General features: G+C 42.2%; 1 protein-coding gene across 1 annotated transcript in view; it reads left to right on the forward strand.

Moving 5' to 3' along the window:
* The window catches only part of csgalnact1a (chondroitin sulfate N-acetylgalactosaminyltransferase 1a), a 29593-nt gene that overhangs the window by 404 nt on the left and 3688 nt on the right, over positions 1–25501 (forward strand). The window contains exons 2-7 of the mRNA XM_069722967.1: positions 9604–10941; positions 13252–13468; positions 15542–15643; positions 23721–23899; positions 24094–24188; positions 24409–24490. Coding sequence (XP_069579068.1) covers positions 10128–10941; positions 13252–13468; positions 15542–15643; positions 23721–23899; positions 24094–24188; positions 24409–24490 — 1489 coding nt within the window. The 5' untranslated portion in view covers positions 9604–10127. The remainder of the gene's footprint in view (positions 1–9603; positions 10942–13251; positions 13469–15541; positions 15644–23720; positions 23900–24093; positions 24189–24408; positions 24491–25501) is intronic.

The raw sequence follows: 25501 nt of genomic DNA on the forward strand, positions 1-25501 counted from the left end.
ATGTCATTTTAATTAGCATTTGTATGTTTAAGTGCTCTGTTGTTTTCCTGAGATCTGTTCTGATGAGGTTTTATTCATCAATTGAGAGAATACAAACCCCTTCTCACCTATATTTAATACAAATGAAACCATCCTTGTTGGTGAATTATTAAACCCTGGCTAGGTTTTGAACCAGTGACTCATGTTTTAAGGTCACTTGAAACCAAAATCACATGGAGGAATTAAAACAAAAACGCCCACAATAATTTCTGGTGAGTAGACCCAGATAATAAAATTACATGCACTCAGTGGAAGTGCAGGCTTCTTTTCAACAGCGCTCCTCTGCATCTCACTTGTGTACACACACACACACACACACACACACACACACACATACGCATGCATTACACACAGCATACTGAGCGAGCTGGCGGTTTTATCAGGGAAATGGCTCTAATCCTACTTAGTGCTCCCACTAACAAGCACCTAGCACCCTCAAATATTTGGGTTTGCAAGCTGGCACAGTTGTTTTTCTCATATTGGAAGAATGAAACTGGAGATTATGTGGAATTTGGAGTTGTTTAGCAGGCAGGGAACAGATGGACTTCGGTGAGGGTGAACATACGGTATGCAGAGAGGAAATTACTCTATATGTCTTTACTTTCTGCTGGTGACTAACTGAGAGAGAAAAAATGATGTGATACATGATGACATATATGTGCTTCCCGTGCCCTGAAGATAAACTTGCCCCATTTGAGATGCTCAGTGTGTGTGTGTGTGTGTGTGTGTGTGTGTGTGTGTGTGTGTGTGTGTGTGTGTGTGTGTGTGTGTGTGTGTGTGTGTGTGTGTGTGTGTGTGTATTCTCACTTTCTCTCTCTGTGCAGACTGTGTGTGTTCTCATGTTTCATAGATCAGATAACAGTATTGTCCAGGACATTTAAACGGTGACATTTTAATGGTGCCGCTGAAACCCTCCCCCTGCAAGCATACTGACAGATTTACCTCTGATGATATGATGGCACTTTATAAAAAAAATAAAAAAAAAAATAAAAATCGATTCAATTAAATGGAGATGTTATCAGCGGTGCTGCGGGGAGTGTTGCCGCTGGGGCTGACTGTCAGTTTCACTCACGTAAATCAGTACGAATTATCAACAGCAGAGAGTGGAGCTGGCCCAGTAACAGTTACTAAAACCCGTCGTAACGGCTAAAGGCAAAACCACAAGCCTTTACCTTTGCATGCAAACAGCCTCCAGTTGAGAAATGTCACTGCGCAGCTTGGTAATAATGACTGTGTGGCGGTTTATTGTCTGGGGAGAAGAAGGAAGTAATGAGCTCTGGCCCTGACTGAACGTGTCTCATATATTAGTTAACCTGTTTCACAACTTTTTTGCCAAACAGAATCGTGGGATATTTCAATGCACCTCTGTTGCAAGTAGTAGCAGCAGCAGTTGCACAAGTGAAGATGCTCAGTAGTTGTGTTGTGTTTCAGGTTGTTACCTGACAAACAGGTGTGGTTTGTCGACCAAATGGATTTATTTATTTGGTTTCAACCTCAGTTGTTTGCTCTGTTCTGTCATCAGCTATTCATACTTTTTCCACTGGTAAAATCGCTGTCAACAACTGTGAAGCCCTTGACACAGGGAGTCTCTCTCGCTGTACAAACTAAGATTAATTATCTCACGTGATAATCACGCAGGGATGAGCCCTGATGTGCCCTCTCTGAATGCTTTTTTTATTGTCTTTTCATGAGTGATTGAGTGCCCACTAATTCCCTTCTTTCTGTTTTATATTTATATATAGAACATTGTAGAGTTGGGTGTTGGCTGTTATGGAAAAGATCAATCTTTTGTGTGTATTACGAGTTGTTGTTGTTGTTCTTCATTCAGGCGCTGAAATCAATGTTTGTGTTCCCCGTTGTTCTTTGAGATCGCAGTAAATAATTCATATTGCTTGACAGATGCTGTTCATTTCCTTAAATCCTGTCAACGTCTCCACATTCTTGACTGCTCTATTCTTAATTATTGGCCAATCTTAACTGTTATAAGCTTAAAAATCTCACATATTGAACGTAGAGCCCGACCAGCACTGGATTTTTTTTGGTGGCCAATATGATATTTGAGAGTTTTTAAAATCCTACGTGCAGATATATTGTAACATTAGCAGTTATTTGGAAGCGTGTTCACGGCCACGTCATGAATTCATGCTCAGTTCTCTCCCTCCTTTTATATCTGTTTTGGTCTCCACCGACTCCTGCAGGGTAATAACTCTTTTAGCTGCCAGCTTCTTCACTATGTCACCAGCTGGTTACCGTGTCAGTCTGAGGATTCAGCCAAACAAGCGATTCTCTGCTTCGCCTGTCTATTCAGAAGTATGCGTCTGCATGCAGATCTCAACATTTGCATCTGTTTGCTTGCATGACAGAGATTTTGAAGACAGGCCAGAGTGTGCCCAATCCTCCTCATCCTGTGCATCAAAAACAAAAGCAGCAGCAGCGTGAAGTGGTACTCTGTTGAAAAGGTTAGCTGGAGGAATTGGATTTGGCGCACATTTTTTACTTTGTATACAAGTGCCGTGTGGGTGATTGTGAAAGCGTACTCCAGTACAGGACATGATTATGAACGCTGGCTGGCCAGTGGGAGAGTTGAGAAGCGGAGCGATCGTTCTCGGGCACGGTACGGATCAGTCATACCTAATCTGGTAGTTTCCCTGAAATCAGCACTCTGAACATGAGCAGTAGAGCTGCTATCTTCTTTATTGAGAAGAAAAAAGTCAACTGTTACAGCAGTAAGAACTTTTCACTCAGCCTTCTCCGTTATCAGGATAGTTTACAAATCTACATTCTCTGCTGCAATGACCCATTTCTCCCACGAGGACCATTAAAGTTTCACCTGATACAATCAAACCCAAGTGTGAAGAAGTGGAACACAATGAGAGACTAGCGGAGAGAAAGGGAGAGGAGGAGGGGGCGGATGGCGTATGTTAACATGAGACGCTTGTCGTGGAGTGGAGGAGTGTTGTGGTTTTTTTTAGAGGCCTTCCAGATGGCACGTCGACAGGAAGGTTCCAGGGAAACCGGCCTCTAATGAATGGGAGGGAGAATCACCTGAGGGGATGGGAGACATCAAAGAAACCTTTCTCCTGCCTCCTTCTCCTCCTTACGTGCTCATTGTAAACTCACTTCTTTCTGCTCTTCATTTTCTCCTAACACCATCTACCAGCATAATAGTTCCCCTCAAGAAATCAGCCTCCATTTTTACACTCATTTTTAAACATTTATCTTAATTAATCCTCTCCTCTCCTCTCCTCTCCTCTCCTCTCCTCTCCTCTCCTCTCCTCTCCTCTCCTCTCCTCTCCTCTCCTCTCCTCTCCTCTCCTCTCCTCCCCTCCTCTTCTCTCCTCCCCTCTCCTCCCCTCTCCTCCTCCTCCTCTCCTCCTCTTCATCCCCCAGAGGACATTCCTCATTTTTACAGTGAGATAGCCGGAGGGCAGGTTCAGACAGAGCTGTCTGAGAAGAAGCTCTGACATCCACTGAGGTCCACATGCACATAAATGCATTAACATCGTTGACCTGTAACAAATCCGTCGCCCACTAGAGGCTGCAGGGAGACGAGACTCAGACACAGACAGACATTATGGAGCAGCGTGTAAACATTCAAGGTTCAGTGGTTTATCAGTTTGTTTGTAATGATCATAGAGGCCACTTACTTAGGACGGGTGGATGTATTGGGATGGGGAGGGGGAGGGGGGGCTGCTGTTTATAAGATTCATGCATCCATGCACTCTCATATAAACATGTGTTGAAGGAGCATCTGAAACTATGAGACTGAAGCATTTTATGGCCTTTGGACCATAACAGTTTTTTGTGTTTAGCCCATTTGCGAGCAAACATTGTAATTAAAGAGCTAATCTTGTCATAATCACACGGTTCTAATCGTCCATTAGTTTCCATTCATTTACTAACAATGAATAAAGCTGCTATTTTTATTATTATCAATGTGAAAATTTATCTTCAATTCTGCTTGTGACATGATCACATAATCGTTGAGCACTTAAAGGGGAACTCCCATCAGTGTGCAAGTCAACATAAATGTCAGTCGTAATTGCGGCAGTCGTGAGTCTTCTGTGGCTCTTGAGGAGGTTTGTAAAGTCTGTGATGATGTCACTACACAGAAAGCCTGTGTCACAACATGTTGGGGAGCCGGAGTTTGAAATGGAATAACAAAGAGATGCCTATGCTTGCATAATGCAAAATTTAGGATTGAATGTTTTTAAAGGTTGACCAGACAAAAAGTAAGGATTTTGTCATCTGGATTTATATATGGGTTACGGTTATAGATTAGTTAGTAGTTAAAGATCCATACGGCAGAATCTGTAGCCGTACACCACAACTGAGATCATAAATCCAGCTGTAGTTTTCTACGCACAGACTTGAACCATTTTTTATTCAATCTGTCCCTCAGAAGTCCCACATTTTATATATTTATTTTATATACTTTGAAGTGTATTATTATTCTATGAAGTGTGGTGTATAATGAAACACTTGCTGTTTTTGTGACTGTCGAAGGGTTGGCATGATTAGCTTTGGTTTAAGCCTTTTTCACTCTTGTTTAAGAGGATTTGTGGGCTATTTTTTGTTTGTTTGTTTCATTTAATGCGCTTTTTGAAATGTAGTCTGGTTTAGTAAACATTTATATTTCTCTGATGTGCTGCAGAAAAAAAAAAGAATATAAAACAATGCCTGCTAAAAACAGAAGGGAAAATACTCTTAAAAATCAAAAACATTTCAGTGAGATTATGAAAATGATCAGTCAAAACGCGATGTGGAGTTTACAGTTGAAGAGCTTAAACATGCACAAACACAGATAGGATCATTTAAAGTAGATATACAGTATCCTCTCTGTTTCCTCTTACATGCCCCTACATTTTGTATCACTCCCACGCTCTTTCATGCACGCACACCCTTTGAAAAGATCATAGACTGTTCAGTGCATACATTAGTCTTTAAGCATGGTCTTGAATACCAGTTGAGAGCAAAGACAGTCTGCTCTTTAAGTCCGACAGCAGGACTGAGACGCTACATTTGTCACCACAAGAGGGTCACAAGGTCGCTTCTCAGACGCCTCAGACATTTAAAGGCCGGCCTGCGTTGGCTGCAGCACAGAGCGGAGCACACACGCAGCGATAAACTGTCACCTGCGTGTGATTTCTGCTGTACCCGTGTGACAGGCTACCAGACATGGTGTGACAGCCAAATCCCCGCAGCTCCAACTTCTCACTCAATACCTTACAAAACTGTGTGCTCGCACCATTTTTTTCCCGTCTGACTCATTTGCACAAAGATAAGCACAACACTTTGAACAGGTGTTAAGAGGGTAGCGTTCATATTTTTTTTGCTGCAAATATAAAAGATACACAAATCCCCACATAGGTATATACACAAACTGAAGCGCGCGCGCGCACACGCGCACACACACACACACACACGCACACACACACACACACACACACACACACACACACACACACACACACACACACACACACACACACACACACACAAACAAACATCCCCTATAGGCAGGAAGCTGCAGTGGGAGGTGCGGAAGTGATTTTGGAGGCTGAACCAGATGCTGCAGAGCATCGCTGCTGGGAACATCACTGGCCACCAAACACTAAATCATTCTTTCTCATCTATTATTTTTTTTTTCTTCATGACAGTCTGATTATTTATTTCATCTGTCTCTCGCTCTCTCTCTGACCCTCTCCCGCTCCCGTCCCTGCATCTCTGTTTCTATTTCCAGCTGTGAAAATGAAATACGTGATAAAGGGGAAAACACATTTATCAGTCATGTCATCTTAGGAAGCGCAGGAAATGTATCCTCTGCCTTGTGTCTGTGTTGGTAAACAGACCTGTGTTTTATATCGCATGTGAATTTATTAGTTCTGTTATGCAAAATACATTTTTTTTCAAACGAGGTCTTTAATACGTGCCGAGCCGGAGCGGCATGAAGAGTGAAAGTTGAAACAAACATCAGGAAACTGTTATCAAATTAGAGAGGGAAGTCACAGCTCCTCGGAGACAGAAAACAGGAACTGTTGTGATCAATTTCACATCACGTTCGTTTTGCACTTTGTAGATGTTGGAATGGGCTGATCCTGCGAATATGCTGTAAAACAATTATAATATATAAACGTGCTTAGTGTTGGGTGAAATTTTATCCTGGGTGTTTTCACACAGTCACCCAGTCGAGTGATGCCATTTCCTTCCTGACAAACAGTGTCTGTTTGGATTTACTGGAAATCCTGACATCTTTAGCTATTGGGTCTTTGAAGTTAAAGTATCTCAACGACAAAGGCTTCTGACAACACAGAGATAAAACTGTAAATCAAGGAGGGCGTGTCTGTGGGAAAGCGCTGCATGGTGTTAACAAGGCCAACGAGTCCACAGATGCATTAGTAGTAGAAGAGGCCGAACTTAAACTGTATCATGTTAGCAGAGATATATCGGACACGATGTTCTTCCGAACAAAACCACCGGGATAAGCATGGGCACACGTTAGGTAACCACGGCAACAGGAAATTACAAACGCCTGTTCAGACATCCCATCAGCAATGAAATCAAACGTGAGCGTTTAGCTGCCGGTGTTCCTGTGTTGCAGCGAAGTCTTTCCCCCGTGGGGAGTCAAATAACCGGGGCTGAATCAGCTCATTCATTCCTGGTGAGACTCAGTGGTTCGACTGTGAGTCTCTGCTCATAAATCTCAAACACAGCAGCCTCCTTTCCAGGGATGAATCTTTCTCCTATGACTTTACAACAAAGAGCGATCGCTGTGCCAAAGATGATTTGTACTTCTATTTGTGTTTGTGATGCTTTTGGCAAAGGTTTTGAGAAGAAAGATGTCTCAGCAATATCACCAGGGAAGACATATAACGCTGTCAGATACACATATACAGTACGTTATTATCCTATCAGCATGTCATATGAATTCAGTTTATGTTTTTATTAAGGCTGGAGAAAAGTCTTTATGCTAAGCTAAGCTAATTACCTGCTGGTTGAAGCTTCATACTCAGTTATTAAGCGAAAGCAGTCACCAGTTGCAGCTTTATAAATGTAAGGCCTTTGATATTTTGTCTATTTATAACATTGTAAATGGAATATCTTTTGTTTGTTATTTAACTGTAATTTGAACTTTGAACTCTGGCAGCTTTTTCATTATTTTCTGACATGTTATCAGCTAAAAGATTTAAAAAAAAACCCGGATAAATTCATTGTGACATTGTGACTATTTTATATTGTCTTTCACTTTGTGGATTTTTAAGAGTTACATTGGCCTGAGGTAGTTGATAAATTACTTCTGCATATCTTTAGCTGTTTGTTTGCAAAATATAACTAAAAATAACATTTGCTGTAAGCATGTTGCTCTGAATCCCTGCAGCTGAAAGCATCAGTGACTTGCTGTAGTTGGAAATGTAAAGCGGTACATTTGTTCCTCAATAAAAAGGCAAATTGCCCTTCACAATGTCAGAACTAAGAGCATGCTTTAATTTGTGAGAATGACTTGTGATCACTTTCACTGGCATTAGTGCAAATGGAGCTGTGTGTTACAGGAAGTCATGGAATCAGGAAAGTCAAAGTCATCCGGGAGAAGTGATGTAATTACTTAAAGGAGGTTCCCAGCATGTGATCACATGGATTCAAAACTAATGAGAGCCGTTTGTGAACCAACCAAAGAAAGTAATTAAACCACTGTTAATGTCTTTCCAGATTTTTGTGAGGATTTATGGCTCCATGTAATGAATGACATCATGAGAGTTTTCCCGCAATTGAAAGGATGACACTTCATCTCAGCGGCCGCATTTGGCTCTCCGGCACCGACTTACCCATTTTTACCCGAACTCCTTCTCCTCAAACATTTTTGAAGTTGGCAGCGGAGGTCCTGCTGGAGAGACGCCCTGTCTCTCCTGATTCAGCCATCTGTTAGAGCACAGTCCAGTATTCACTTCTGCCATATACTAATCCTTTCATTAGCTTCGGCTTCAGGCAGTCCTGTCAAAGAGCTGACTGTGTGGGGAGTCGAGAGAGACCGAGACTGATACACAGAGATACATTTACAGATACGTACATTAACTCAAACCCTGAAATACCTTCCCATAAAAACATACGTATAAATATTCATACTCAAGACTCACATCACACTTTACTGTTTCTTTCTTTATCCATAAAGAAGACATAAAATCCATTCGCATCTTTTAGATTTTTGTTTACATGCACTATGTTTAGGATGACAGCTTTAAACCATCCAGATATTTGGATGATGGATGATATTTCAATGGAAATGCTGCTGCCGTATCACCCATTCAAACATCACATTAAGTCCAAAGTTATGAGTGTTCACTTTAAGCTTTGTAAAGTTTCCTAGTGTGCACTACTTTCTACCAACAACCCTGCAATGTAGCATGTCATATTCGAGTTACAGTTGTGTGACGCTATAGAAGCCATTGATGATCCAACTCTCCGACTGTCCGTTATACAGGGATTGATAGTAGCAGCACATATAATGCTTACCGTTGTAACTGTCCTAGCGCTGTGTTTTAGCATGCTGACATATGCTGATTAGCCCTTGAATCAAAATGCTTTTCAGACTGATGGAAATGTCATTAGTCTTGTTGTTATTTTGCCGTAAACAAAAGTAATTGAAATTTTGACTTCATAATGCAGCTTGATGAAAATACAGAGGATCATCAACATCATTACAATTAAATGTGAGGGAGTCATGAAAGTCTGCAAGAAGTTTTTGTGCCAATTCATTACAAAAGTTTCCCTGACATTTTAATTAAGCCCACCAAAGACGAAGGGATTAATCTTCTGGGGACCATGAATGTCTGTACAGAATTTAAATGTCAGTCCACTCGATAGTTTATGAAATACGAAGTGAAACTGAACCGACCAACCAACTGACATCGCTGTCCGTTAGGCCGTGCAGCTGGGGGAGCTGTAAATGCTACATGAAGGATGTAAGAGTTTTAAATAGGCATTATCTCTCATAAAAGATAAAGTACAGTATCTCAAGCAGTGTTGTGGATGAATAAATAAATAAATAGAGAGCAGTCGAGTAAAGCAGCACAACAGCCTACTTTTATACACACTTCAGGTATGAATAGATAAATGTACAGATGTGTCCCAGTTATTCTCCTCTGTATCCACCGAACACACACACACACACACACACACACACACACACACACACACACACACACACACACACACACACACACACACACACACACACACACACACACACACATACACACACACACACACACATAATAACACACACAATAACACACATTCACTATCATTTCTACACTTTTTAAGCACACACCCTGCCTCCTACACTCACACATCAGTGACAACATTGTTTTCCGGGAGCTATGGTCCTGAAGGAATGCTTTGTTTGGCCAAAGGCCGTTAAACTCTTTACCACCCTAAAACCAACATGTCAAAGCTGCCTGGTTTGTTTCTGATTTGTTACACTTTCAAATGACACAAATAAGAAAAAATGGATGTAAAGAACTATTTTATTTCTATTGACAAAACTCTCTTGTCTTTTTCTTCTGTCAGGAGAACAACATGAAAAACCCACCGCTGACCACCGAGGATTTGCTTTCTCATTAAATGTGAAATTTTCTCTCAATGCATCAGCCAGTTTTATCCGGGCTTGTGTGGCTGAAATATTCAATTATTCCAAGACAGGAAAAGGACAATGTGGACTGACCGAGAGAGTCATAGCACATGCAAACAGATGAGTCACATATGAGTGACAGATGATGTAACGTCGTCTGGAACAGAGTCTTCCTGCTGACGATGGAGCTAATTGGACCAACAGAACCGGAGGGAATGCTGTTTTACAAGCTTTTGACTCTCATTCATTAATTTTGCCAATGACAAATCGTGTTAGAGTCTCAGGCAATTTGAGAGGCAATGACCTAATTCAGATTAAATGACCTCACACTGATAAGTAACCCGCCTCCTCCCCGGGTGATGGAACATAATCACAAATGGACTCTTATCATTGAGGCTGGAGTGTGTGAGGTTACATGACATTTCTGTGTGCGCGGCTGTTTAACTCGGACGACTGAGATTTGATGCTACACGCGGCCATGTTGCGGCGTGGACTCTTTGCCTGGGTGTCCCGTGTCGGGGGCCTGCTGGTGCTCCTCTGCTGCTCCCTGTCGCTCCTCTACGTGATGACGTGCAGCCCTCCACACTCTGACGACCCTCCGTTGAGTCATGTATTACCCCGAGCTGGACCCAACCACCCCAGCCTGGGAGGCACAGGGCCCGGTGTTGGAGCGGGGGCTGGTGGGCCTGGAGGAGCCGGAGCCGGGCCGCCCCAAAGCGGTGGTCCTCCAGGTGTCCACTCGTACCAGGTGCTCCTCCAAGAGCGCGAGGAGCAGCACCGCCTCCACATCTCCTCCTTGAAGAAGCAGATAGCTCAGCTGAAGGAGGCACTGCAGGAGAGGAGCCAGCAGCTGAAAGGAGTGCAGGAGAGCCTGAAAAGATCCGCCGGGGGCCCTTCAGATGGGCAGGAAGGAGGCGCTGGATCACAGGCAGGTGGTGGAGAAGCTCAGGGAGCCAAGAGCCAGCAGACAGACCTCCAGGAGTTCCTGAGGGGCCAACTGTCAAAGGCTGAGGTGACCGTTGGCACCAGGTTACCCAGCGAGTACGCTGTGGTGCCATTCGAAAGCTTCACCCTTCAAAGGGTGTACCAGCTGGAGATGGGGTTGACGCGGCATCCCGAGGAGAAGCCTGTGAGGAAGGACAAAAGAGAGGAGCTGGGGGAAGTGCTGGAGACGGCTCTGCACAGCCTCAACACACCTTCGTCCCAGCAGGACAGCAGGGGTGCAGCGGAAAAGACTCAAACCAGCAAAGTCTACACACCGTCAGACTTCATAGAAGGTGAGAACACATCAAAAAACACACCACTTTACCACTATTGTACTTCACCACTTGACCTCAGCCACATGACCATGACCACCAACATGATGCTGCCTGTTGAGTTGTGTTTATGTCACACGACATGTTTATTAACAGAAGTAGACGTGTATGTTACATGAATCCCTGGAAGGTCAGATATATGTGAGCGTGTTTGTGTACAACTACAGCCAGGATATCCTTCTAGTTTGTTGAGCTTGGCTCTGATCATAACCTCAGGAAATGAACACAGCTGCTCCTCATCCACAAAGGAGCATCTCTTCAAATGTAGTATTTGTGTGTGTGTGTGTGTGTGTGTGTGTGTGTGTGTGTGTGTGTGTGTGTGTGTGTGTGTGTGTGTGTGTGTGTGTGTGTGTGTGTGTGTGTGTGTGTGTGTGTGTGTGTGTGTGTGTGCGTGCGTGGGCTCTTTGAAGGTCACCATCTTCAGCGTGTGAGTGGGTGGAGGTTTAAAAATGAGTAATAGGGGCACCTGGCTCGGAGGAAATGAGCCATAGGTCTATGGTCTGTAGGTATGTGCAGCCTCTTGCATGTGTATGAGCTTGTGTGTGGTCTTGTGTAATCCAAAGTGTGTGTTTATGTGCCTGTGATTTTAATAGATGTGCATACATTTTTGTGTATTCACCTGAGTGGCCTCTGCATTTCCTCAGCGAGACAACGGGAGAGGGCAGTTGGCTTTTAATGAAACCGCAGCTCCCTCCTTTTCATATTTTGCGCTTAATTCTCCTTAATGGAGTTTAAAGCAAATCTTAAGTAAGCAGCGTTTTATCCAACCAGCCAGACAAGTGAAGTGCATTAGTCGCATTAGTGAGCTTATGAGCTGAAACTGCACACAAACACTTGGAGGTATGCAAAATGAACCCGGACAGCCACCGAGTTGTGTCCTCAGGAAGAGACCGAGTGCAGCGCTGTTTGACCGAGACAGGAAGTGAAGGCATTTCGTCTAAATTGTTCAACATATTTACTAAATGAAAGCTTATCGTGTCCCTCTGGGAAATGAGGCCTCCCATCATAGGAAGCTGGCCAATTTAACAGGAAGGCCTTAATTCGAGCTGCTATCAGGCTGTAAATCTTTGCCCACAGACATCCCTCTGTTCTCCCTCCCTCTCTCTCTCTCTCTCTCTCTGTGCTTCTTCTTCTTTTTATCTGTCATCTTCTGACTCTCTTCCATCTGTCTGTCTGCTCGGCTGCGCCGAGCTCTCTTTGAAGACCATATGCCTCTTTCCAGTGATGTTTTTTCATCCTTTTGCTCTCTATCAGTTTCTCTCTGGTCTTACTTCTCACTTTCTGCATCCCATTTTGTTTTTGTCCACTGACCTCACCAGGTCAGTTTACAAGTAATAGTCTTAGTACTGTCAAAGTAATTGGAAAACAACTTCTCTCTGGGGGAACAGAGATGACGTAAGTAAGGCCTGCAATAAGAAAATTGGTCCGGATGACCAGAAAAGCCTCTATTCCCGTTCTGTCTCTGTGTGTGTGTGTGTGTGTGTGTGTGTGTGTGTGTGTGTGTGTGTGTGTGTGTGTGCGTGCGTGCGTGCGTGTGTGCGTGCGTGCGTGCGTGCGTGTGTGTGTGTGTGCGCGCGCAGCAGAGTGTCCTGACAATGTTTCATGTGGCCTCAAATGCCTTCTTTCATTTCCCACATCAAACGTATTTCACCATCCCGATAATGTCCAGGTTAATAGACACATGAAGACATAATGATTATACTTGGTGGAAAAATAAAAGTGCTCCTCTGAAACATTTTTATTTTTTGCCAAATTTTTCAAAGTTACATGTTGAAACCTAACCGGAAAAAACTGTGATCTTTGGCACACAGAAAACTGATGGGGTTTAAACAAAAGCCAACAAAAAAATGAAGTCTCTCTTTGACAAAGAAAAACAGAGTTTCAGGCACAGAAACTAAAATATGACTTCAGAAACTGAATATATGCAGCAAACTTTCAGTCCGATTTCTTTGCCCTGTGTTACAGTTTTAGTTGTTAATTTACAATATACCCTCTGTAATGTGTTAATAAAGTGAATATTTGCACATTACAGATGCAAGCTAAGCTAAACTAACAGTCTTCTGGCTGTAAAATCCTATTTAATGGACAGACATGAAAGTGGTGGTTTCTTATTGAACTATTGGTGAGAAACAAAGCGAGTGCCAAGCCCAAACTGTTTCTTTAAGCAGGGTTATATGCTTTATATTATTGTTTTATAAGTAAATAAGCACGGTTATTGGATCTAAGTCTGTTTGGCGATGACATCATGTCTCTCTGCGTCTCACCCGTCAGGTATCACTCGCACAGAGAAGGACAAAGGGACGCTGTACGAGCTGACCTTCAGAGGGGAGTCGAGTGATGAGTTCAGACGCCTGGTCCTCTTCCGACCCTTCGGACCCCTGATGAAGGTGAGAAACGAGAGGGTGGACACGGCCAACGTCCCGATCAACATCATCGTCCCGCTGTCCCGCCGCACGGACAAGTTCAAACAGTTCATGCACAACTTCAGGTGAGAAGAGCTTCTCTTGAGTTCTTGACGTCTTTACAGTTTTCAATAACAAACAGAAGCAGCACAATAAATCATTCATGATGACTCCCCGTGTCGCACGTAACTAATTCAGGAAAATACGATACTCAGTGTTCCTCAAACCCAATTCCAGTGTCACATTGTAGTTGGGGATGAAGCCGACAGGTTGAAGGAGCGGAGGAGATTAGACAAAAGAAAATTATCATCAGAGAGGATGTTATTGTTGAGGGGAAACATGTAATTAAGCTTTTGAAACTGCATTTGTTATCAGTTCATTTATTTTGGTGCTGGTAGGCATAATCAGTGCGTAAACACATCTGAGAGAGATTTAAATGCTTTGAACAAAAATATGAATAAAGATGACCTTACAGATCCCGGCTCTGTTTTTTATCAGTTACCTCATGACCACAGGGGAAGTAATTTAATATAGATTTTGATGCATGTAGCTAATATGCATCTTAAATACACCACATTTTATAGATTTAATCACAAATAGATTCAAGCTCGTGTTTTAATGAGACAAGATAGCGACAGGTTTTTGATAAAGAAATGATTTAAAGGTCTGAATCTCAGTTAATGGAGCCCTGCTAGGTGATGGTAGAATGAATAACTTCTGTCACTTTTGCTAAAACTCACATTCATATTGTGACTGGCAGTCAAAACCAATCAACTAACAGCAGAATGTTCCAGCTCAGCAGTCCATCACCATCAGTTGAGAAATGTCCTCCTTAATGTCTGTGATTTATTGTGCCGCCGCTGCTGCTTATCACAGCTCTTTTTACATGGTAAATCCTGCTTAGTAGCAGTGTTGCAGCCCATTAAAATGCCCCCTGGGCGGACCAGCCGTAGTTGATATACAGCATGGCAAGAAGTGTACTTACTTGAAAGACTCGGCGAGTCGCTGAGCAAACACTTTACCCTCTCATCCATATTAAAGGTGCACGAGGAGAGACAGAGTGTGCGTGAATGTTTAGGGATGATAACATTGAGTTACTGTGTGTTTATTATAAGTTCTCTATTCACAGTCAGACTGCAAAATAGCAGCATTTTTCATGCTAAAGTGCAGAACATGGAAGTAAAATGTGAATTCACACAAAGAAACAGCACAAACCGGCCGAGTGGATTTAAAAAATGGAATCTTACTGCACAATGAACTAATTACACCAGATTTCTTTATTCGACTCTGTGGTCCCGGTGACAAATTGAAGAAAAGCCCCCTCAGATCCCAGCAAAAATAAATTTACTCAAATTCACTCAAAATAATGCCAGCATTTAAAGAGAGCCCTTTATACAACAGAAATGGTAATGACAGGAAGAAATTGTATTATTCATGACTGCTCACTATCCTCAGCACATATTTTTTATTTTTAAGCATCTTGCGCTCATCTAGTTAAGTTTTATGAGAATTTATTTCCCCCGTGTGCTTCTGAGTAAAATACTGGCATGTGTGTCTTGTTTAGAGCGGTGAATTATCCGCAGCATGTGTGTGTGATGTATTTGACATATCTCCATCACCGCGCCTTCAGGCATCTCCACCTGGTCTTCCTTTTACTCTCCACCTGGTCTCTCTTTTATTCACATTCAAGCTGTATTAACATTGTGTCATAATGAGTAGGAGACAAGAATATAGCTGGAATTAAGATCATTATCAATTAATTTTTTTATGTATTATCAGGAAATAGTGAAAATAAAACACTATAATCTCCCAGACGAAGCCTTTTTATACATGTTTTGTCCAATTGTCAGTCCAATACCTGAAGAAATCAAGCTTATGATAGTATAAAACTGAAAAAAACAGACACTCTTACATTTTAGAAGCTGAAATTAGAAAATACCTGACCTTTTTTAGATGAAAGTCAAAAGCAGCCATTCAATTATCAGAGTTCGACTAATCATTTCAGCACAATAGAGGATAAAACCTCCAAGTTAATGCCTTCTTTTTTAAACTCCTCGTGTGATCCATGTGCTCTTCCTTCTTCCAATCACCCCCCTGCTCAGTTTAGAGAACCCTTTCATCCATAACGTCCCTTCCTTTGTGTGTTTGTGTGTATACAGGGAAGTCTGTGTGCGTCAGGACGGCCGGGTCCATCTGACAGTCGTGTATTTTGGGAAAGAGCAGATGAGCGAAGTCCGCAGCACTCTGGAGAACACGTCCAGGTGGGTTGGAGCCGCAGCCAACATCAGATCTTTGAATTAGAAGCCAAACGCGGAATATATATATATAAAAAAAAGCAATTTATGTAATGAAATGAAAGCTGCCGCAGTCACGCGCCCTTTCAGAAGCAGACTGTGTTAAAAATATTTTTGCTATTTCCAAACATGCACTATAAAACCTCTCTCCTCTTCACATTTTATGATCTGTCTCTCTCTCTCTCTCTCTCTCTCTCTCTCTCTCTCTCTCTCTCTCTCTCTCTCTCACGCGACAAACACACAAAACAGACACACAACACACACACACACACACACACACACACACACACCTCCTGGCTTGGCGTCCTGCCACAGCCAGTCGTCTGTCAGATGAATAATTGAGCAGTGTGCCACCCATGCTGAGGAGCTGAGAGCCACCAGCCAACACAGATAAATTACAACAGGCCTGTGATCATCCCTGACTCACGCTGCCCTATCATACGGCCCTCGACACCCACACCTTGGGGGATGGTCGCCGTCGGCTGATCGGGAGTCAGATCCACCGGGGATTGAGACAGATTCCCTGAGAGGGTTGCCATGGTGACACTTGTCGATTTCCCAGCCTCGAAGGGTTTTTGTGCGGCCTTGAATCCGTCGGACTATCTCCAGTATCACACAGCGTCTCTTTGTGTCTCCGCGCTGAGCGGAAACTGTGGAGATAAAAACGCCAGCGTTGCATAGCCTTAAAGTAAAGCGCACAACGTGAAGTGTAACGAAGGCAAATTCACAACCTGTGAATGTGCAAAGAAGAAAAAGCAAAAAACACACAACAAAGCTGTAATTTTCTTGATTTTTAGTGTGGGAGCATTCGTAAAGTAGTGAAAGAGAAGGTTCTCGTATATAAGAGAAACACAGAATGGAAAACAGTTGGAGCTGAAGTGAAGGTGCAATCAGTGAAAGCAGGGAGCTGAATAAAGTAGTGGCCTGTAATTTCTTTCACTGAGCACCACCTCTGCTTTGAACTCTTTCAGTCTTTTTATATTCTTCTCACAGACTAACAATGCATTCATCAGTTATGTAGCAGCTTATCTGGGTGCGAATCTGCGCCTGTAATCAACTCTCTACTCCTCTTTTCTTTTATCTGGTTTTCAGACTGTGGTAGAAAATGAATGGGAATCAGCATTGGAAGATAACTACCTCTGGTTCCATTATCTGCGACCCAAAGCGGGCACATACAGTAAACCCACAGATGCAATCACAAACTACATTTTGGCTCACAGGGGACGGTGCAGCTGCAATTTAGGATTATTTGTTATATTTTATGAATGAATAGTCTATAATTGCCCAGAAAATAATAGTAGCCCATCAAAAGTTAGCAGATACCAAAGCAAAATAATAAAATATAACACACACTACCGCTGTGCATTGAATACTAATGATTACGCTAATGATGCGAACATGCTGATATTACAGGTGCAATATTTTTCATGTTCACCATCTTACATTGACCTTTCAGCATGTTAACATGTAAAAATTAGCACTAACCGCAAAGAAAAAAAGGTTCCGGGTTCGATTCCGGGCCTGGGCCTTTCTGTGTGGTGTTTCCTCCCACCATCCAAAAAAAAATCATGCATCTCAGGTTAATTGATGATTCTACAAAAAAAAAAAAAAAAAATAATAATAATAATTGCCCGTAGGTGTGAATGAGTGCGTAAATTGTCTTTGTGTTGGCCCTGTGATAGACTGGCGACCTGTAGAGGGTTAGCTGGGTTTAGGCTCCAGCCCGCCCCGTGACCCTGCTCAGGAAAAAGCGGGTATAGGTAATGGATGGATGGATGGATTAATGGATGGATGGATGGATGGATGGATACGAATGAGTCTGATACGAATGTTGTTAGTTTTGAAATAATTAAATCCATGCTGATGATGCTGGATGAAAAGTAAAGGCCTCAAGTTGTATTGTATCAATTTGGGGTCATTTAATTTTAAGAGTAGCTTAAAGAATACATTTATTGTCAGAGTATTTCAAGCTAATGGACGTATCGGCCCACACATGCAATGCAAATGCAATCAAATGCTTATTTTATTTAGTTTTGTAATGAACTAATCCTGATTCCAATTTAACCCTAAAAACCAAGTCCAAACCCTCAAAGAAGAAAGAGCTGTTTCTTACGAGGAATAAAGCTAAATTGGTTCTCACAAAGACACGCTTCAAATGCAAGTACACACACACACACACACACACACACACACACACACACACACACACACACACACACACACACACACACACACACACACACACACACACATCTTAGTTCACAGACAAGTCAATATCACATCGCAGCACTGTTGGAATCATTAGTGGCTGATAAGATTCTGCGCTGCCCTTCCAACAAATTAAATTCACCTCCACAAACTGGTTTAGTTTGTGTCAGCTCACAAATAACCTCTAGCTGTTTGTGCTGTTTTTTTTTTTTCTCAAGTCACATTGCAGTCCCACTCCATGTTTTTAAGTAGCTGTGTCCCTGCTCAAAATCATTCGAGAGGTATTTACATGACCATCAACCACCAATATAAACTATTCGAGGCAAATTTCCCATGAGCCTAACAAGATCTAAATTGTCCTGGATCTCCACCAGCTTTCTAACCCCTAAACAAACCCTTGGCAGATTTTTTTTTTTTTACTGCATATGATAATTATTCTGCAGTACATATCAAAAGCAAAACCAGTTCTATTGTGTCAAAAGCTGAAGCAAACAGAATATTGGCAATAGAAAGCAATGCTCCAGAAAACCAGGGCCTCCGTCTTCAAGCTGTCTGCCAGACTCCAGGGATGTCGTTTAAAATAGAGAGAATGAACCGCCGTACTTTCAAATATATCGCTTACACATCCACACTTCAAAGCGGTGAACTCAGACTCAAACCATCAGGGGGCATGTAAGTTTCTGAGCCGTACATGCTCAAGTATAACGATTCAAAATGAGTGGAGATAGAGAGGGGAGAAACAGATATGGAGGGAGGTTGTGTGCAGAGGAGGGAGAAGAATGAGTGATGTGTTCTAAGGAGATAGCAGTCAATACATATGAATAATTACAGTGTTTGAGACACAGAGGGGAGACAATGGCTGAGGAGGAAAACAGCAGGAGAGGAAGAGGTGTAAAGATAGGATGTGAGGCTGTTGAAGAAACACAGATTTTTCTGAGGATGGAAGAAGAGTGTCAGCGTAACAACCATATGGAGGAAATTGTACAGAGATAAAAGAGGCAAGAAATTTAGGGATACAAAGAAACGAAGGATGAGACCACTCTGTGCCTCCTTCAACGTTCACCTATCTTTTTCTCGTAGACACTCGCCTTTCATTCAGTTCAGAGACGGGTCAACTATTCTCTGAAGAGACTGACAGATCCGAGGAAGCGGGAGGATAACGTTGAGCAGAAGTTGATTGAGAGAAGATTATGAGCGGATGAAGTGATATCCAAATCATAGATGAGTTTTAAAGCTGTCCAGCATTAACTCCGACGAGAGCATGTGCCTCCACAGATAGCTAATACAGACCCATTTTGCAAATTGCTCAGCATTATTAACTTGTGTAGCTGTCTTGCCTGAGGGCTCAGCCGGAGAATGATCACAACAACTCTGCATTTTTTATAGCCTACACTTACCTCTCCATTACACCCGCAGACTGCCGATTCCCCAGCTCACTATGAAAGCACAAGGTTGTTTTGTTTTTTTCTTCTGCACAACTGTCCAAAGAGGATACACCGGCCCCCGTGTTCTGTAAACAGCACACAGGTGACAGCCAAACAGGAAATATGAGTCATTTAAAATTCATGGCAGGTAGAAGACAGCTGCTGGCTGGTGTTGCTGCAGCGGAAAATATTGAGATGATGAGTAAATGTAAGCCGTTTAACTTCTGGCGATGAAAGACGAAAAGACGAAGGCTTTGTACAGGATGTCGCTCAAAATATGATTTATGTGCACCTCTGATTGGATTTCCGATCATATGTAGCAAGTTTGACAAAAATCACGTGAAATTGGATTTTGACAAATCTGTTTTTAAACTACGTTGATATGAGGTTTGAAATACGTTTCAAATCGCATCCCATCTGTTTACATCCGGCTGCTCTGATTGGATTGAAGATGTTTGTGTTTTTTACGTCTGTGACTTTTGCGCCACTTAAAGTTTACATGAACAGGAAACATGTGGATGGAGCCTCCTCCTTCTCACGTGGTGCCTCATTTTTATTTTTTTTAAACTTGCGCCATGGCTATATGTTGCTATTTGGTAAATAAGTAAACCGATTTCGTTGCCCTCCATTTTGGTTTGTTCACGTAAACTACTTCTACAGCAGGACACAATTTTATCAACAAAGCAACTAATGCGGAAACAATCGAAAACAAGGTTTGGCACTCGGGCACACGGATCTGATCACTTGTGATTTATAATGCAGACAGACAGTCTGCACAAAGCCTGAGAGTTCATACAATGACAAAGTGAACATGCTGATGCTAAGCAGGTGCAATGTTAATAATGTTCACTGTCTTTGTTTGGCTAGTTAGCGCGCTAATTAATTGTGAGGTCATAAACCAAGGTTTTTAACAACTTTCAGTTTTGACCAATAGAGGGCGCTTGATGGCGAGTCAGGAGCCCAAATTTATCTGGAGCAGAACCTGAATGTCTGCATCAAATTTGACAGATCCAACATGGTTGGCGGTCCTTGAGAGGAAGTCACCAAAAGTCAGCAGGGTTCATCCTCCGGGGACCATGAATTTCAGCACCAAGTTTGGCAACATATCCTGTTAGATTTTGACATCTGAACCAAAGTGGTTGACCGACTGACGTTTCCACCCATAGATTCGTGCAGAAACAAACACGCTGCTCTCTGGTATCTAAGAAACGTGTTCGGAATGCAAAGAAGCCTGAATATGGCCGCATATTAGGAACCTACCGTCAAGACTGTATTCAGCGAGCACCAGATCTGCAGTCAGTCTTCCCCTCCCCGTCCTGACTGAGCAGAACTAACAGGATCAGAACTGCTGCTGAGACACAACAGGATCATTCTTAACAGGCTTCTCGGGCTCCTGACACAATTTCAACAATTCAGCTGCTAGGAGGTACCAGCCATCACGCCTACAGTAAACAAATTCACTATTTTAGGCCATAAAAAGGGGCACTGATGCCTGTGGGTGAGAAGGAAGAAAAAGAGCAGATATAAAAAGTAATTTAGAAAACAGGGATTTCGTAGATTAAGTGGAGTTTTTCATTTGACACTCAACGGTGGCGACTGCGTTCATATTTTTGAGCTCGTAGTTAGAACACTCATAATACACAAATATCCGCCAGCATTATTTATGCAGCTAATGTGCTCAGGCCAACACACACCATGCACTCCTGAGGATGAGTAAAAGATCAATGAATAAGAAATGAAGAGGTCGTAAAGACTGGAAAGAGGAAAACAGCTCGGCTCTCTCCAAAGGTAAAATCTACCTCTGAAGCTCACTAATTACTGTGTTATCTTTTATTCAGTTGAAAACCAAATTGTAAAAAACAAGTTAGCTGGAGGTCCGATTTTTTTTTAAACTTTTGGCCGGAGCCAAGGCAGCTGTTTCCTTCACTTACTGTCTTTAGGCAGCAGCATATATTACCATATCTTATCGCCCATGTCCTCTCCTTCTGCATATCAGTTATAAATATTGGCTCTTCAGACAGATTTACATCAATTGAGTTTCCCTCCAAAGTGTGTTATTGTTTAGGGCCCCAAAACACACCACGAGTATGCAAATAACTGCTGTAAAACAGGACTCCCAACACGGCCAGGAATCTGTTTTACAGAAATAGTTTGACATTTTAGGTAAGGTACGCTTATTTACGTTCTCACTGAGAGTTACATGAGAAGACTGACACACTCACTCAGTTTAACTTAGCACAAAGACTGGAAACTGCTTGCAGGTATAAGAGTGGTAGAGCTTTCTAAAAAGTGAATATGAATATCCTCCAAAATGTGAAACTTTTCCCTTAAAACAGAAATAGTTCAAATGGAAAAAGGACATAACGTTTTCGTCTCAACAAAACCACATACAATCTGGAAATGAATTCATGAATCAGGATAAAAATGAATTTTGTTTTCAACCGCTGTAATAAAATAAAATCATATTAGTGTGGAAGTGGCCTCAAATGTTTATGCTTTTCTCTTCGTCGCTGACAAATGAACTTCCTGCCCCATTAAAGTTGAGCCTGAATCACCATGTGAGAGTAGCTGCTGTTGCATTAACATTGTTTGAGACAAACACAGCTATTGTTCTCCGTCTTTGCCATCTGTGGACGGTTCAGTGCCAGCGGGTGGGTCCACTTCTCCCGGGACTCTGTGCAGACACTGAAACAGATCGACTGTGTTTGCACTCATCAGTCGTTGACAGACGTCGAGGCCGTGCGATGATGCACCGACTGACTGACAGACAGACAGACAGCACATGAGCACAAATGGACAGGTACATGAGGACATCTTATAATTTTAAACATCTGAGAGTTTCACTTAGTTTTGAAGTCATATTTGGGACATGAAGACATTGTTTTTGTGGCCCAGTGGAGTTGTTGTTCAGGCAGACGAATATGAAGCTCGTAACTGGTGTCACATTTGTGTTTCTCTGGCATTTTAGGATCAAAAGGTTTCATCATGTCTTATTTATGGTGAGAGGCTGAAAGGACGGGAGCGAGACAAAGGCTTTTACTCAGTAGCAAACGTGAACAAATATACTGATACACACTATTTAACGCCACAAACACACACACAGAGCAGACAGATGGAAATGCGGAGAGCATGATTCAAGCCGCCTCAGGCCAAATGTTTCGCCAGGTCATCCTGGTTTTCTCCAACAAAGCTGTGTGTGTCTGCCTCTGTCTACCTGCCCTCTGCCTACTGTTTTCCATGTGTTGTGTTGGCCAACATCACATAAATGGAGGATGTTCCATCCCGTTTGTTTGACTCCAGAATGACACATTCGAACCAGTTTTTTTCTCAGTATCCTCTGACTGAAATCGGTGGAAATGTGTGCGTAAGCTTGTGTTTGAGTCTGAGTCTCTGTATGCGCATGCATGAGAAAAGGATTAGTCACTAACAGTACGAATTGTTATGGGTGAGGAAAAACCCACAGCTGTGTACATCTGGATCCAGCTGTTTCTTTTTACTCACACAACAGTCTTGGAAAACGGCAGGCCACTGATGGAGAAGGCAATTTTTTCGGTTCCAGTTAAAGCTTGACCAAAATCAGAGTGAGAAGAGCCTGAGTCTGGAAGATTATTTGTGAGGTCATTATATTTTAATTTTTGGGTTGAAAAAAATTCTAAAAGCACAAAAGACAGAAACAGGATTATAAATAATAAAGGTATTTAAGATGGGTTTTGGCACAGGATTCCTTTTATAAGACACAGCTTCTGGATTTGGTGAAAATGCAGGAGTCACCTTCAGGGCCTCATTTTTTCATTTTACAATTATATTTCATTTAGAGTCTCAAACCAAGTAGTTGTTACAATAAATCACCACAAACTGATTTCTAGCAAGTGGAAATGTTTTGCAAAATGAGAGAAACATTAAAACTAAACAGAAATAATAGATCAGAAATACAGTTATAGTTCAGTGATAGGTCGCCCAAAGTATAATGAGGGAAATTAATGTGCAGTAGGGAAATTAATCAACCAATGACACAGAAGAACAGCAGTTCACTTTTAATTTATATCTAATATATCAGCATAAACACAGTTGTTAATACAATATATACATACAGTAAAAGGGAGCTATGTAGAGGTCAAGTACTTGAATAACTAGTTTCTAATAATACTTATGTAAAGTGAGAAATATTCAGAATCAGCAAAAGAAATGAGAAAAATCTTTCATTGTATGTAAAAATGAAGAGAAAATCTGTTTCCTTTCCACGTCTGCTACAAGAACAGTTTCACCAAGAAGAGCTTGAATAAGATCTTTTGTTTCAAATTCATCCAAAATGTAATCTCCTTTTTGTTTTTTTTTGTTCTTTGTCCGCTTTGTAAGATAATTGACTCCTTTTTCTCGGTCTGACCGCTCTCTTTGTCTCTGTGTATCTACAGGGAGGCAAATTTTAAGAACTACACACTGCTGCAGCTGGACGAGGAGTTTTCTCGGGGGCGGGGCCTCGACGTCGGGGCCCGAGCTTGGAAAGGAGGCAACGTGCTGCTTTTCTTCTGCGATGTGGACATCTACTTCACCGCCGACTTCCTCAACACCTGCCGACTCAACACACAGGCTGGTGAGACGCCGCACACACAATACAACAAGCCTTTCAAGCCTCAGTGGTCGTATTCTTATTATGACCAGTCAAACTGTATTTGTAGACATCTAAAATCTAATGAGAAGTGATCAAGTAAAACCTTGTAAATGGTAAATGGAGTTGCAACACATTCCCATCAAATCATGGCTGAATTGTCTGTCTCTGTATCTCAGGTAAAAAGGTTTTCTACCCGGTGTTATTCAGCCAATACAACCCGTCTCTGATCTATGGAGGTCCTGAGCACATCCCACCTGTGGAGCAACAGCTGGTAACAAAGACCAATCATATCTGTCTACTCCCTTTCCCTTTTACAAACTCTGCGCAAGCCACTTGTGGAAAATTTCCCACTCAGTGTGGGGCTACTATTGCTGAGAGGTTTGGAAATATGTCCCCCTCTCCAGCTGCTCAGCGTGCAAATCCACCAGTGTGTGTTGAAAAGATATATTTCTTTTCATGAGCTCTCTAAAACTCTGTTATTTTCCTCGCAGGTGATCAAGAAAGACACAGGATTCTGGAGGGATTTCGGTTTCGGCATGACCTGCCAATACAGGTCCGACTTCATCAACATAGGTAAATCTGACAGAAGAGCAACATTCACATGCACTGCAGTCGTATCCATCACAGCATCTCAGCAAAGCAGGAATTCATAAAGAATTGGGGGTTGATTATCAGTGCAGAGTTACATAACACGGGGAAAAAATGGGCTTCAGGAAAAGCTAAAAAAAAAAATATGCACACTGCGATGCTAATGTCGCCACAGCTTAATGGACATGAAAAACATCAGAGCACAAATGGCTCGGTATTACATTACCTTTCTTAACAGGGAAATTTCATTATATTACCCTCCATGAAACAGCTCTGAGCAGCAGCGGCGTATATTAGCATATCTCATCGCCCCCTGTCCTCTCCGTCTGCGTACTGGGCGAGCAATATTGGCTCGCAAGACAGATTTACATCAATTTAGTTTCCCTCCGAAGTCAAATCAATTAGAGGCTACAGTGGAATTCAGAGTGTTTTTATGTTTAGGGCCCAAACACACACACACACACACACACACACACACACACACACACACACACACACACACACACACACACACACACACACACACACACACACACACACACACACACAAATATTTCCACTTAACTGTGCCAAAGTGTGATGTTTGAAAGTCTGTTTTAAACTAATAGTTTGACATTCTTGGGAAATACCTTCGCTTACTCTCTTTCTTGCGGCGAGTTTTATACCAGTGAGTGTAGTTATTTATGTTTCCAAGTTGACCACAAGACTAGTGGCCGAAAGTTAACTGTTAAACTACAACCCTTGACTGTATATAAAAGTAAACTTGGCTTCTGAGTATAAAATAACCACTGAGTCCCACTAGAGGTGACCTCCAAACGGCCTCCGGCTCCATAGACTCCCGTTCAACTTGTCTCATGAAATACAAAGCCATTGAATTTTTGCCACTTGTCATTTTGGTGTTGTTAGCTAAAGTCACTCCTTTTTGTTCGTTTTCTGTCGGTTCTTCTGAAAATAATCCGTCGTTAATTAGGACCATAGGCCTCAAAAAGACGTGTT

This window comes from Brachyistius frenatus, unplaced genomic scaffold, assembly GCF_029030835.1.
Source record: "Brachyistius frenatus isolate BFR_SWC_R1_liver_20210118 unplaced genomic scaffold, ASM2903083v1 Contig_310, whole genome shotgun sequence".
Classification (NCBI taxonomy): domain Eukaryota; kingdom Metazoa; phylum Chordata; class Actinopteri; family Embiotocidae; genus Brachyistius; species Brachyistius frenatus.